The sequence below is a fragment of the Phyllostomus hastatus genome, unplaced genomic scaffold (assembly GCF_019186645.2).
Source record: "Phyllostomus hastatus isolate PE091 unplaced genomic scaffold, TTU_PhHast_1.1 phas_scaffold_93, whole genome shotgun sequence".
NCBI lineage: Eukaryota > Metazoa > Chordata > Mammalia > Chiroptera > Phyllostomidae > Phyllostomus > Phyllostomus hastatus.
Window position 1 is genome coordinate 27585546 of NW_025334042.1, and position 16282 is coordinate 27601827.

General features: G+C 35.6%; 1 protein-coding gene across 6 annotated transcripts in view; it reads right to left on the reverse strand.

Annotated features, from left to right (window-relative positions):
• Positions 1–16282, reverse strand: part of PPHLN1 (periphilin 1) — a 103625-nt gene that overhangs the window by 57204 nt on the left and 30139 nt on the right. For all 6 annotated transcript variants that reach the window (XM_045829221.1, XM_045829219.1, XM_045829218.1 and 3 more), the window contains one exon: positions 5632–5843. In XM_045829221.1, coding sequence (XP_045685177.1) covers positions 5632–5843 — 212 coding nt within the window. The remainder of the gene's footprint in view (positions 1–5631; positions 5844–16282) is intronic.

Genomic DNA, 16282 nt, shown 5'->3' on the forward strand with positions numbered 1-16282 from the left:
ACTAACTCTCTGCTTGAGAGCAGGGCAAAAGGCTCAACACATTTCTGCCCCTGCTGTTACTTGCTAAGAAAATAAGTTCCAAATTAGGATGAAAGAAAGAAACCAGGAGAGAAAAGTTCTGAATGTGGTAGTAAGGAAATCAAAATTCAAGTCAATATATTGGTGAGTGAAAGAATAAATGGGAAGGAAGACAATGAAAAGGAATCTCAAATACTGGTTCCATAGACCAGGCATAAAGCTCTTTCCATACAGATGAAATCAAAGCTAGAGAACCAGGTTACCGTTCCAACAAACATTTAGAAGTTCTATAAAAATTTAACAATATTTGGTGACTCTCTGAAATAATAGCTGATAAATATATTAATAAACAATATTTGATGACTCTTTAAATATAACAGCTATAAATCTGATACAATCTTTCAGAAATATGTTTTCTTTCTAATATGTTGTCCTGATGAAAGCAATGATAAACCTAACCAGACTCGCCCAATCTTAATTAAGTGTTGTTACTGATAATCCGTGTAAGAACAAAAAACACTGCTAGAAAAAAAATCACCACTAAAGATAATAAAATTATGGGCTATGTCTTACAAACTATTAAACTCTTGGTACAGTGCCTGACATGTAGGAACAGAACAGATAAGGAAGTCTTTTCAAGAAACAAAAAAAGTCACAGCACAGATAATTCATTTTTCCCTTGAAGCTTTGAAAGAGAAATTAAGATATGAACAAGTAAAAATGTGGTGCTAAGATGCTATGTGGCACATAGATGCTAAGCAAATTATTTATTTTCTGGATCATGGATGATGATATACAAATCTGGGACTCCTGGTTAAGAAGAATACATTTTCTTAGAGATCTACTGATTTATTCAAAAAGGTACAAAGCAGAAAATCAAGGTGACACAAGCAAATATTCTTGTGGTAAGGGGAGGGAAGGGGAGGGGAAGGAGGGGAGGGAGGGGAGGAGAGGGGGAGAAGGGAGGAAAGGAGGGACGGAGGGAGGGAAAGAGGGAAGGAGGGAAGAAGGAAGGGGGAAAGGAAAAGGAAAAGAACCAGATAGAGGGATGAAGGAAACTTTGAAGCACTTCTGCTTCCCCTAAATAATCACATTTAGGAGGTTAACAATGCAACAAATTGAAGTAAAGGCTTTTAACTATGATTGCTTTGGAAGTGCACTTCTAAATAGAACTCTCCTTTAATATATCACCTAAAACCACATGGGCTCACTTTTTAAGATTTCAATAAAACATGAGATCATCTGTACATATTATGAATGTGTGCTACTGACAGAACATAGTTAAGTCCTAAAACAGGGATACTATAAATACATACACATGTAGAAATGTCATTAACTGATTACTGTTCTAGAACCACAATCATTCAGATGCTGGAAAAGCTACTGCTGTCCTCCTAGAATTCCACAGGAAACTCAGCCAAAGCTGGCTTATAAGTAAGCAAAGTCTCTAACAAAAACAACACATAGTATCTAATTCCACAGCATACTAATAGCGTGGATCAGTTAATAGTCCAAGATATTCTAGGAAAATACTGAATTACATTGCAGGTACTCCACATGATACAGCTCATAACCCTTGGCCACTTGCATCCTTCCTTCAACTTCTACCCGTCTTCCAGATATCGCCTAAAATGTCTAATCCTGTGTAATGACTTGTTCGTCTCCATCACCAGACCATAAATTCAGAGGGTAAGTCTGAATCTTTTTTGCTTGGCAAACTATTTATTTGAAATATATCTTTGTGGAATGAAAGACTATATGAACATTGATTATAAATACCGTGACTTTCAAACCAGGAAACATTACATTCAGCTGCCAAGGGAACTGGTTTGACCTTCCTTCTGAATGCCTAGTATACATGATGTTAGGATAAAGCCTTATTTCCATATGCCCATTACTATCTAGGCCAGCACAGAAATGTCCTCTTTCTAAAGGCAGAATTAAGCTTCTAAATTTTATCAGAATTTCAGCTGTACTCAAAAAAATTAATGTAGACTTCAAAACTTATTCATAGGTCTTTAGGCATGTATCTTTTCCAATTACATTGAAGTTCAATAAGGGAGTCTATCTTCCAAATATTCTCTTCTCATAATAGTATTTTTAATTCTTGTAGGTTTTCAGTTATCTTAGATATTCTTTCAAAATGGATTAAACACTGATGAATAACTGTCTTTCTTTAAAATATCTGCTTAATAATGGTTGCTGATAGCAAGAAAATAAGGGGAGACTGGGCCCAAAATCAGACTACAGAAAAACAGACACAGATCCACAAAAACAATAAATTTCCAAATCTTCTATAGTAATGATATTTTAAAAATTCAACCAAATGTCACACATTCTAATTTATATATGAGTATCACTGGTAAAGCTGACATTATAATCTGTAGCAAATATTTAGAATGAATTAACAAAGAGTCACTAGTTTTGATATGTAACTTAAATTTCAAGAAAGTACCTGACCAAGTCTTCCATGAAACTGCAAGTGGAAAGAAAAACAAGCAAGACTGGGGATCACAAACGGTTCAATGACAGGAAAAAGTGCAGGTAAGTGGTTGAGGTCCACAGAGAGAGATCTCTAGAGGTTTCTATCTTGGGTTTTATGCTACTCAAGAAAATTATTAATGATTAATACAAAACAAAGCATACTTCATTTGCAGATGAAACAAAGCTGTTTTTTATCTGAAACTAATACACATGATTTACTAAATGAGATTTTTAAACCTCTATGGAAGAGACTCATAATCCAAAATTAGTTAGATGAAATTTAACATAACTAAATTTTCTAATGTATTAATTACATATGAACAACTGCACCTAAAAAATTACAGCTGAAGAGCATTTTGATTAAGAGTAAAATATAAGAAAATGGGTTAGGTTTCAATTGTCTACAGTCTCAATAAGGGTCAATAATGCAATGTTGTTGGCAAAATAAAAGTTCACTTATGGCATTACAACTTGAAAGGCATAGAAAAAACTTCTGGAAGCAAAAGGTCCACAACATGCCAAATAAAAAGAATAGCTAAAAGAACTAAATATATTTAAACCTGGAAAAAAATCAAGAAGATTATGATGGGTCTCTTCAAATACATATATGGTTACAACATAACAAGAAAAAATATCTTTATGGGTCTAACATAATAACTAGCATTATATACATGTCACAGGAAAAGATTTTAATTGTTTTACAAAAATAAACTATACAAAGATGGAAAGACTAGGCTGTGATATAATAAACATCACAGGAAGTACTTTAACAAAGAATGGACACGGGTGACTGCATTTAGTAATCTCTGGTGTCACTATTGATGCTATAATCCTAAACAAAAGATAAATAACAAAAGTGAAAGACAAAAACAATGGGATTCATTTGAAAAAAGAGTAAAAAAGTAAAACAAATATCCAAGAGAGCTGGCAAATGGGGAGATATTTCGTTAGATTAATTAGAATAAAAATAAACTTCAAGTAAAAATACACAAGATATATATAACAAAACAATTTCAACTAAAACACATAATAAACAAGGGGAAAGGAAATGAGATTAAAGGCAACCTACACTGGTAGCATGTAAATCTGGACAACAAAAAGGAAAGAAAAATAATATTGTAGTCACAGCTTTAACCAGGTTAGTCCAGTTAGGTTATAGGCAGAAAATCCTTACACATGAAGCACAGGATAAAAACAACAGTTTGATTCAGGAGGATAATTAGTGTAAAGCAGAACAAAGTTCCACAGGATTAACCCAAAAGGCTAAGTAAAAGAAACTTAATTAAATGCATGTGTGTGTGTGTTCGTGTGCACATGTGTAAGCACAAAATGTAAAGTAACTACTTGAGATGAAAAAGGAGTAAAAATCACCCTGTAGCTTATAATTAAGCACATAAGAGATATATTAAATGCACAGAAGAATTATGAAGAATTAGTCCTGAAATGGTTACCATGTGCCAGGTAGGTACTAGAATTATAGGGGGTGGTCCTTTTAGCAAGTTATATAAATGTCTAACCACTATGCTGTACACCTGAAACTAATATAATATTGGATGTCAACTGTAATTGAGAAAAAATTTTAATTAAAAAAATGGTTACCATGGCCAAACTACTGGTCATTAAAATAAGTAAAATTACTCTGAAAAGTATAAACAAAAACAAAAGTTAAAGAATTACCAAAATGGTAAAATTAGCTAATTATTTTGACCTGTTATTTATACAAACACTTAAAATCTATGGCAAAATTTTCATTTACAACAGAAAACTAAATTAACACAATATCACTAATTACCCCAGTGTGACTGATCATTGAAGGACCCTGTTTCTGTTTTTTTTTTTATTGAAGTTTACTTTCAAAGCTAAATAACTCAAGAAAATCAACATAAAGGTATTAACAAAGTCACATGCTCTATTTCATTCAATTTATTGCATATTGCAGTTTCCCATCTTTCTCTGTTACCCTAGCAACACTCCAGACATTAAAGGCACTGGGCGTCAAAGGGTGGGAGGAATACTGGCAGAATGGGGATCCTATGACAAGAGCACCATTGTGGCTCCTCCCCATTTCATCTCAAGATTTCAGTTTTGGCCACTAACTTACCAAGCCAAGAGCAGACTGAAGATGCCTCCCCAGAAATTTGTTTTAGAGGCAAAATAGGGGAAAAAAATTAAGGCTAACTCACCAACAGCTGTTCTTAAATAACAGCTTCACTTTAAGCTGTCAAATAAGTATTTCAAGCCTCAATTTTACTAACATTTTGTTTATTAAAAGGCTTCATAGTCAGTTTCGAAAGATTTCCTCCTCTTAATAAAATTATTAATAGATTTGGATTTAAGTCATACACATCAAAAAAAAATGTGTTCCTAGAAGGTATATGGCTAGTTTTGGATATTTCTGTCTGTGCTCAATGTGAGCATGCGTTAGAACTTAGAGGTTGTTTACCTTCTTTTGGGGGGAGGTGGGTGGGAGAGAGGAAGGAAATACCAAACTGTTAACACTGAACTCCACAGTAGAACTCTCAGGTACCTGGAACCATTCTGAAAACACTGAAGCACTCAGGCATATGTAAGTGCATGTCCACTCACGCACATGCATTGGAACAAACTATTTTGGAAGCCCCACTGGGCAACTCAGTCAGGGCAATGTGACTGCACGCAATGCCATGCTTACCTGGGCACTCCAATTTTAAAGAAAACAAATTGAAGGTTGCAAAAGAATAAACCTAAGGTAAGTTAAACTCTAAATTAAGGAAAACCACTGATATTTTTCATGAAAAATATACTATTAGATATATACAGATACCTAGTAACAAAAGATTAAAGAGGCTAGACTGACACAGGAACTAGCAGAAAACACAGGAGTGTGTGACTTTCCAACATGCTTAAAAACATACCTCTTCAATGCTGAAGAATTAGAAGTGAAATGTCATACACACTACAACTTGAAATGATTCAAAAAATGAGTGTGTGCAGGTGTATGATGATCATTACATTATTCTTTCAACTGTTCTGTAAGTTTGAAATTTTTGAAAAAAAATTTTATAACACCTATAAAGCAATCTGCCTCAGTACATTCTCATCAGAGGAGGCTGTAAAAGAAAAAAAAGAAAAGGTCTTTAAAATACTTACTTCTATGTTGAGACTGATGGAAAGAGTAAGTTTTGCTTCTTTCTGGAGAGTAGCTTCTACTACTGACACTAGAGCCAGATCTGCTATGTGGAGAATCCTTTCTGCCTACAGATGAGTCTCTGAAAAAAGGAGTTTCTCTTTTATGAGGAGACCGATCTCTGGCATAATGGGAAGTGTAGACACTTTTTCTTCTAAAGCCATCTCTCATGTCCCTTTGAAGAGGAAAGAAAAGAGGTTAACATTCCTGTACCCTATTGATACAAACACAATCACAAGATACTGCTTAAGTTGCAATCTTGGTTTCCTTGTCTACCACTACCTAACTTTTGAAATCAGTCCACAAACTGAAACTTTATCAGTGAAATATGTTTAAGAATGCATCATTTTTTTTCACAGTTTAGGATAGAACCTGATGTTAAATGCAAAAGTTACTTTATTTTAAGCAAGCACAGAAATTTTATTTTTATTTTTAAATTATTTTACTTATTTAATTTTAGAGAACGGGGAAGGGAGGGAGAAAGAGAGCTAATTGTCATTAGCTGAGAAACAGCAAAGTGTGGTTGCCTCTCGCTCCTCCCCTCAACTGGGGACCTGGCCTGCAACCCAGGAATGTGCCCTGACTGGGAATCCAACCAGCGACCTTTTGGTTCGCAGGCCAGCACTCGATCCACTGAGCCACACCAGCCAGGGCAAGCACAGAAATTTTAAAATATGAAAAATGTACAGTCATATAATCTCTACTTCTTTTTGCCATTAACAATATACCACACAGCTATCATACTCTCAAAGACATCTAGAGGATGCCAAAGACTTCCTGATGAGTTATTTTATGGCCTATTATTCCCTTCTAAGTACAGTATACATTGATTTTCAATTGATGCATTTTTGCCCCCTACACGACAATTTGGTTATGCCTACAGACATTTTTGTTATCACAACTGGGAGGAAGGGGTACCACTGGCAGGTAGAGAGCAGGGATGCTTCTAAAACTCTACAATGCCCAGGGCAGCTCTCACACACACAACAATAAATTATCCAGCCCCAAATGTTAATAATGCCAAGGCTGAGAAACCCTGACATATGCCAATTAAATCCTTGCCTTCTGAATTTATATCCTTAGTATGCAGATTGTTATTAACCTCTAAAACCCAACATTTTATAAATCACTTTTATTTTTGCAAATTAAATTTCTTTATTAAGCAATATCATTAATTCAAAGCAAAAAGTAAGCCCAAGTTATAAAACCTTAAAAAGCAAACCATGTTTAAAACAAAGCAAATCAAAATTATTAAATGGAACTATCAAGACTTGAGTTTCCATTTAAAGAACACTTGGAGAAAGACAGATTTTTTTCAATTGAGGATTTAGCAAATGTGCCTCCATATTAAAATTAAAGAACTTTAAATTTCAGACAGAAGAATGCTAAAAGACAAACCAATGGCATGAGATTGCAAATGCTCTACAATAATTTCTGCATATTGATGAGCAGTCTCATATATATATACATATATACGTGTATACATACATCTTTCATTAGCTGATTAGTTTCCAAAATATATTGCCTTTTCAGATATACCTCAGTTTCTCTGGGCAAAAGCAGAAAACAGCTAAAACTCATTTATGATAAATAAACTCAAATACTACATCATTAAAGAAATTCTAATATATTCAAATTTGATCACTAAGACTATAGGAGTCGTATCAACATCAGTGAGAGCCAGAGTAACTGTATACAAGGGGGGACCTCAAAAAACCTGGATTTATTTATAAAAAGTTGTGTATTTATTGTTACATGTTTAAATTTCAGTCACCTTCAATACATTTAATGCAATATACCTATCAAGATGGTTTTTCCACTGCTCAAAACTGCTTTTGAACTTGTTGATTTTGATGCTTTTAATGCTTCTGCTGTTATTTGTTTCACGTCTTCCACATATGTAAAACATTTCCCTCTGAGGACTTTTTTCATCCAGGAGACAAAAAGCCTCACTCAAGATGAGATGAGATGAATAGGGAGGGTGGGGCATTGGGGTCATGTCATTTTTGGTCAAAAACTGCTAAACAATCAGCATGGTGTGGGCAGGTGCTGCCCATGATGGATAAATCACCCATCATAAAATGGACAAATGTGTTGAAAAAATCTTCATAAAATTCACTGAAGCTGAATGCAGCCTCTCACACCAGCTGGTACACAGATACAGGTGGGTTTCTAGAACACTCACCTAGAGGGGAACCCTGTACCACAAAGGGCTCCCCTCCAGAACATAATTATGGGTTTTGGGGGGGTCCCCCCTCCTATTTATTATACAGATTTTAGGAGCTCTACCAGGTTCTAGGGACCCAAGGGTGAACCAAATGTATGTAGTCTCTCTCACCATGGGGCTCTCAGGTTAGTCAGAAAGGCTGATAGAAAGAAAAAAAGACAAACCATAAAACATGTGAATGCAATCAAGAACGCATGCAGGGAGACTAACTGGTAACCTCCTCAGTCCAGGCAAGAGAGTGGTAGCTTAAACATGGCAGCAACAAGAAAGGGGTCACACATTTAATATGCACAAGAACACACCCTGGTAGGTTCAATGGCACATGGTAAATGTTTAATAAGTGTATGTGACAGGAAATGTTCAAGCTGATTCCCACAATTCTAGTGTGATGGATTATTGAAATGAGTAAAGAACATTTTGAGAAATAGGGACAAGCTTGGGGAATCCATATTTTAGACTAGAACATGTTAAATTTGAAAGACTCATGCAATGACTCGGTGGCAAACAGAGATACTGATGCCAAGATCAGAAGAGACTTTTGGTTAATCAATTTGTTTATAAAGAAGCAGTTTTTAAAGCCATGAATATGGATGCAAACAAAGGATAAAAAGAGCAGAGGGCCCAGAGTTTAAGGCTAGAAAATTACCACACTGAGGGACAAACGGGTATCTGAAAATGAAAGAGGATGGTCACAGAAGCATGAGGGACACTGGAAAGTATCAGGAAGCCAAGGGGAAAGTGCTCTAAGAAGGAGAATGAAGGTTTTGTACAGTGGAATAAAATGAGCTCTTACTGTGAACTCACTTTGGGGAAACAGAAGAGCAGGCCCACAGTGAGAGGAAAGATTGCCTAATTTCTCTGGGAGGAAAGGAAAGAAGAAATGCTGAACTACAGTTTCCTAATCCTGACACCAGATGGCAGTAAAATCACAACAGAATAGTTCAGAACTATCTAGTGTGGCCTGCGTGGATGGATAACTTAGGGAAAGCGCACGTCAGTTTTTAAAATCTCAGAGCAGAATAATCTCTCTCTTCCTCTCCCATTATTCAGAGAAATGTTATATCATAATATAGCAATTCTTAACCTTCAATATTATTTCCAAACATTATGATTTTTTAATGCAATCTATAGGAAAAGTCAGTAAACAGATTCAAAGACAATCTTTTATAAGTAAAATATATAAAAAAACCTTAGAAAAAAGAATCCAAAAAAAAGAGGAAAGTGTAAGGAGCCCCTGGGACAACTTCAAACATACCAACATTTGAATCACAGGGATGCCAGGAAGAAAAGAGAAAGAGCAAGAAACTGAAAACTTATTTGAAAAAATAATGAAAGAAAACTTCTGCAATTTGGCAAAGGAAATAGACATACAAGTCCAGGAAGCACAGAGAATCCCAAAGAGGACCATACCAAGCCATTTCATAATTAAAATGACAAGGTTAAAGATAAAGAGAGAATCTCTTTAAGAAGATTTTATTTATTTATTTTTAGAAAGAGGGGAAGAGAGGGAGAAAGAGAGGGAGAAAAATATCAATGTGCAATTGCCTCTCACATGTCCCCCCCCCACCACTGGGGACAACCCACGTATGTGCCCTTACTGGGAATCAAACCAGCGACCCCTTGGTTCATAGGCCAGCACTCAATCCACTGAGCCACACCAGCCAGGGCTAAAGAGAGAATCTTAAAAGCAGCAAGAGAAAAGCAGAGAGTTACCAACAAAGAAGTTCCCATAAGACTGTTAGCTGATTTCTCAAAAGAAGCTAGAAGGGACTGGCAAGAAGTATTCAAAGTGATGAAAAGCAAAGACCTACAACCTAGGTTACTCTAACCAGCAGAGCTATCATTTAGAATGGAAGGGCAGATAAAATGCTTCCCAGACAAGGTAAAGCTGAATGAGTTCATCATCACCAAGCCATTATTGTATGAAATGTTAAAGGGACTTATTTAAGAAAAAGAAGATCAAAACTATGAACATTAAAATGGCAATAAATTCATAGCTATCAATGATTGGATCTAAAAAATAAATTACACTAACAAGCAGAACAGATACAGTTTTAGATATGGAGATCATTCAGATGGCTACCAGTTGGGAGGGGGAAGAGGGAGGGTGGGGTTTGAAAAGTTGCAAGGATTAATAAGTACAAATTGGCAGGTACAGTATGGGGGGGGTAAGAATGGTATGGGAAATGGAGAAGCCAAAGAACTTTATATGCATGGCAATGGACATGAACTAAAGGAGGGGAACTGCTGGAGGGAACGGGAATACTGGGTAGAGGTGGGCTAAGGGGGAAAAATTGGGGCAACTATAATAGCATAATCAATAAAATATATTTAAAAATAACCCTTGATATTAAAAAATAAAATGTGAAGATTTTGTTCCTCCCATAATTTTCCTTAAATCTTTGGCGCCTGTTACTATATCTATGCAACTAAACACTTTCGGATGACGATTTAGTGAATAAACAGAAAATAGTCATTAATAGAAAAATGTTAAGTCTTCCATTTTAAATGTTAAAATGTTAAATGTCCTTGGTTTAACAGATGAAATGCTTAATTATGTCCTGTGTTATGCTAAGGATAACACCATAAAAACTCTCTTAGGCTTTTCTGCTACCTTAGGACTGACACATCTTGCTAATACATATGCAAAGTAAATTGAGATAAAGCACAGATGCTGAGTGTAGTTTCAGGGAAGGAGCTTGGTGGGGCCACTCCCACTACTCAGGGTAAAGGCTGCCTCTATAATGGCTTGCTGCAAAACAAAAGATCAATGTTATTTTCGCATTCCCTTTCTTTAAAAAAAGTGAAAATCCTCTCCAGATTTCTTTCCATTAGAGAAAATAGTTATTAATGTAGGTCTTTTATAAAAGCAAAGTGATATAAAACAAACTTTCAAAAATCAGGGGTTACCTGTCCTACCTCCCTTAAACTCTTGAGTAGTAGGTGCACACTGATGTCTTAGCCTCCAGGTCTAGCAGGGGTGTCCAACCTGCAGCCCTTAGTCCACATGCGGCTTAGGGTGGCTATGAACATAGCCCAACACAAAATCGTAAATTTACTTATAACACTAAGATTTGTGTGTGTGTGTGTGTGTGTGTGTGTGTGTGTGTGTTTGGGTATCATGATGTATTTAATGTGTGGCCCAAGTCAACTCTTCTTCCAGAATGGCCCAGAGATTCCCAAAAGCTTGAAAGCCCTTGGAAGGTATATGGGGCACATGATTATGTTGTAAACCCTCCAACCTCTAAGAAAAGGGGAAAAGATCCCAATAAAGTCCTTAAGTCCCTGCTTTCCCACTGGAATTCCATACCGCCCATATTAATAACCTTCTGGTAGCTTTCTCACATTGCCCAAATCCTTTAACCCAAGGACAGTCTGAACTGTAACATATCCTTACTCCAAACCATGGGGGACTTTCAAATTCATGTGCATCACTTGTACAATATATTGTATCAGTTCCTCACTACCACCGACCTCTTCAAAATACTTCAGCCACACCCTAAAATCCTAAGCCTTACTACTCATTACCCAGAGGTGTCTTTATCAGAATCCCATACTGTGTTCTAATCACAATGTCTTATCCTTCAGTTTTCTCACTCCTGCAATAATTTGACCTTCATCTCATGAACACCTTTTAGTCTCCAGTGTTTCCTAGCAATCCATGGACCCTGTTCTGACCTCACTCGTTGCCCTTCCAGCCTCAATTACAGTATTTGAACCACTCTGTGAATACAAATGTCTATCCTGGCAATTGTGATACATCAACTTATCCACCCCGAAGTCCAAATTAATTCCAAAATCTGTGACTTCTTCACTGATATAGTTTGACTGACATAACCTAAAAAGAAATTACACAAGTCTACAGATTGGGCCCTCTCTATATATAGTGTCTAACGTCCACTAATGTTATTTTCACTTACCATTAGTGGGTTCAATCTCCCACTCACCTTAGCAGTTATTCTACACATTGGTAATCCTCCCAAAGTTCTCTAACCTAGTATCAAATGTTTCACTCTCAATGAGTTACTACAGTTCCTGAGAAGTACAGCAGTCCTCAGGCATAAACTATCTCAATTGCCAGCCCGGATCCCTCCTCCCCCAATTTGCTTTCATCTGTCCTGTCCCTAATTTCATCCTTCCTTTCATGATACATGACTTCCCCTCCTGATAAAAATTAGCCCTTCAATCGTCTTCATCCTGGTCCTCATTTACTTTGTTTCATCAGTTATCCTTTGTCTGCCTTGTAGCATTGAACTCTCTTTTCCTTCAAATATAAATATGCTCAAGTCATTGATCACCTAAACAAGGGTTTTAGATGATATCCCTTTAGTGTCCTTCTGGAGCTAATGACATTCCCTACTTTTCATCTCAGTTAAATACTTTTTATAAAGTTACAGGCTCAGATTGAACCCACCCCTCACATCTCATCTGTCCTCACACAGCCAAACTCAAGAGATATTTCAATCATTACATTACTAGAACAGTCAGCCGCATTAGATATTGGTGATCCGATACTGTTTTAAAAGTTTTATTTCCCACCACTTCCTTAAAGGTGTCGCCTCGGGTTCTGACCTTAGTTCAGAATGACCTTGTCTTCATATTCTCCTTGGACAATCTCAATTCTGAATGTAGCTTCCCCCTGAAATCATTCCTCCAGTACAGATAATCTCTGATAATGGTATTATTATACACAGTAACAAAACTAAAAAACCCAGATATTTCCCTCTTCTTTAGTCCCATATCTAGCAACCACACCTTGTTGATTTTTTACTTCCTAAACATTTATCAAATTTAGTGCTTTTCTGCATCCCACCTCCCCTTCTCTGATTCAGATTGGGTTACCTTAGCCCCTCTATCCTATCAGGTTAAAATTTTTCAGTAGGTTCCCATGGCTAATAGGATGAAACCCAGACTTCTTAGTTATAGTTTAATCCACAATTGCCCACCTCATAAGTAATCATCTATTACGACCTTTATACATCATGCTTTACACAGCTTTGCTCATGCTCTTCCCTTGGTAGAAATATAATCCCCATTACTCTTTTCCTGGTTAACTTGTATTTTCCCTCAAGTTCTGTTCATCTTATCTGCTCTTACAGGAAAACTCTAACAAAGCCCCAGCACAGAAGTGCTTTTTTATTTGCCTCCCAACAGCACTGTATGCAGCTTCACAGGTAACGTGAATTGTGCCATCTACTTGTACACCTATTTCACTCACGAGACTGTGAACCAGTGATGTAAGCACCGTAGCCTACATATAGCTAACATTCAATAAACACCTGTACCCCTAAACCAAACCAAAGATGATGTTTCAGAGTATTTTTCTCTGTCAAAGAGTATATCACCTCAAAAGATAAAAATCACTGTAATAAAACTAAAAATTCAATTTATTCTATTTTTAAAAGTATCAAGTATGAAATACTGAACTACCTAATCAAAATGTTCTATATGTGAATAAAAGGAGAAAAGCATTTAAAAATAAAGTATACTAGCCACTTGGTGATACTCTTGTTCCATATTTTTAGATATTATTTAATACCATAAATCAGTTTCCATATTAACATTTATTCTAAGATCTCATAACTAGAGGAGGAAAGAAATGGCTGTTAAAAACAACCTTATTCTGACTAAATCAATAACCCTTGGTAAAGTATGACATGCTACTTGAATACAAAATGTGTGTGTTTATATATTCTGAATTGCATCTACATGTGTGTTTTGAACAAAGAGATAATATATTCACTGTGTACATACAGAATCAAGATTAGTAGGTGATAATATACTTGAAATGTAGATTAAGTTATCAGATCTGTGGTTCCATTAAATAAGAAAGTGGTAAGATTCAAAGCAAGAGGGGGGTTTGTATGAGGATGCTAGAAAACTTAGTACATTCTTTTTTCCTCTGTTAGCTGTTCTTTAATGAAGTTGCTTCCAATAATTCCACATTTCCATTAGTAAAACATACCCAAATATGAACCACTAAAATATACATGCTGGATTTATGAAGTACACAATGTCTTACAATATGAAACACATAAACATGGAGGACCTTGAACTGGCAGTAGATTCTTATGTATGACACCAAAAGCAAGAGCAACAAAAGAAAAAGTAGATATACTGGGCTTTGTTAAAATTTGAAATTCTGTACATCAAAGGACATTATCAATAAAGTGAATGAGAGAATATACTTACAAATCATATATCTATTAAGAATTTAATAGCCATTATATATAAAGAACTGCTAAAATTCAATGACAAAAAAAAGGACAAACAACCCAATTTATAAATGGGCCAAAAATTGAATAGACATACAAATTTATACAAGATATAAATATATCTCCAAAGATATACAAATGGCCAACAAGCACATGAAATGTTGTTTATTATCACTAGTCATTAGGGAAATGCAAATCAAAACCACAATGAGACACCACTTCACCCTTACCAGGATGGCAATAATAATAGTGATGATGATAATGATGGTAGTGGTGGGAATATAATAAGTGTTGACATGGATGTGGAGAAACTGGGACTCTTACACATCACTAGTAGGAATGTAAAACAGTACAGCTACTATGGATAACAGTTTGGTGGTTCCACACAAAGCTAAACACAGAATTACTACATGACCCAGCAATTATATTCCTAGGTATGCACCCAACACATATGAAAACAGGAACTCAAAACTAATACTTATGCACCAATGTTCACTGCAGCATCATTCATAATAGGTAAAAGGTAGAAATAACCTAAATATCCATTAGAAGATGAATGGTTAAACAAAATGTGATATATACATAGAATGGAGTATTATTTACCTACAAAAAGAATAAAGTTCTGATATGTGCTACATGAATAAACCTTGAACACATGCTAAGAGAAAGAAGCCAGACACAGAAGGATAAATATCCCAGTTTCATATTTGTTATTTGAAATATTTCACATTTCATATTTGTTACTTCATATCATCCCACTTATATGAAATATCTAAAATAGGCGAATTCATAAAAACAGAAGGTAGAATGGTGGTTGCCAGGGGCTGGGGGTAAGAGGGAACAAGAAGTTATCGCTTAACAGGTATACTGTTTCTGTTTGGGGTGATGAAGTTTTGAAAACAGTAGTGATAGTTGCACAACATTATAAATGTAATTAATGCCAGTACATTGTATACTTGAAAATGGTTAAAATGGCACATTTTATGTTACATGCATCCTATCACAACAAAATATATATTTTTAAAATACAGAAGCTATCTTGAAAGAATCCAGTGGCCAAATTTGAGCATCAAAATGATAGCGGCAAATTGTAACACACTGAATAAAATAGGAATCCACTTGTCTACACTGGTATAAGCAAAGGTTTTTGTTTTAAGGGTCATGGGGAAAAGGGAAAGCTCTTCCTCACACAGAATGCCTGAATAATATTAAATAAATATAGAAAGAACAGTCTAATTATAAAATCATCCATTAGAAATAATATTAATAATAAAAGCAGGCAAGAAACATCAATGGATATTAAAACTAGTGATGAAGAATAACATCACATAGTTTCAAACTATCTCCTCCCAAAACATATTAATTTTACAGGAGGCTAACTTCGGAGCGAAGAACTTTTGCAGACTCCATCACAATCAAGTAACGAAAGTCAACAACATCAATAAGGGGACAAATCAACAACATACGCAACTTAACAGGATGCAATAAAAAGAGAACAGTATCACCTCGGGGACTGCCTGAGCAAAAAATAGACAAACAGAGAAAAAAACCCACAACAACAACAAAAACCACATAACCAGAATCTAATCATGAAGAAACACTAGAAAAACCGAAATTGAGAAACATTCTACAAAATGTCTGCCCTGTATTCATTTTGCCAAAAGTAGTGAGTCATAAAAGTCAAGGAAAGACTGAAGAACTGTTCTAGATTAAAGAGGTCTGCAAAAACATGACCTATGAGCTCAGATTAAATCTTTTTGCTTGAAAACATATTATAGGGGCACTATCAGAGACATTAACAGGGTCTCTGATAAAAGACTTACAGGAGTTCTTTATTCTTGTAACTTTTCTATAAATTTTAACATTGTTTAAATAAAATGTTTTCAATGTTCTAATATTTTCTTCCTACAAAACAAAGAACTGCAGGGTACAGTTAAAAGTAGGTCTACAGTTGTGACTATGCGAAACAGTTTGTTCTTGTATGATTATTAATTATTGTATTATTTTCCATATGAACCGTAAGCCTACTTTTGCCCCACCCTGTAATGCATACACCCCACTTACAAAACAAAAACACTGACTAGCATGGTTTGCCTAACTGTGCAGAATCTCATTCTCTTACACAACTACACTCGGCCAGGTTTACAATGCAGCAATTTCTTTTTTTTCTAA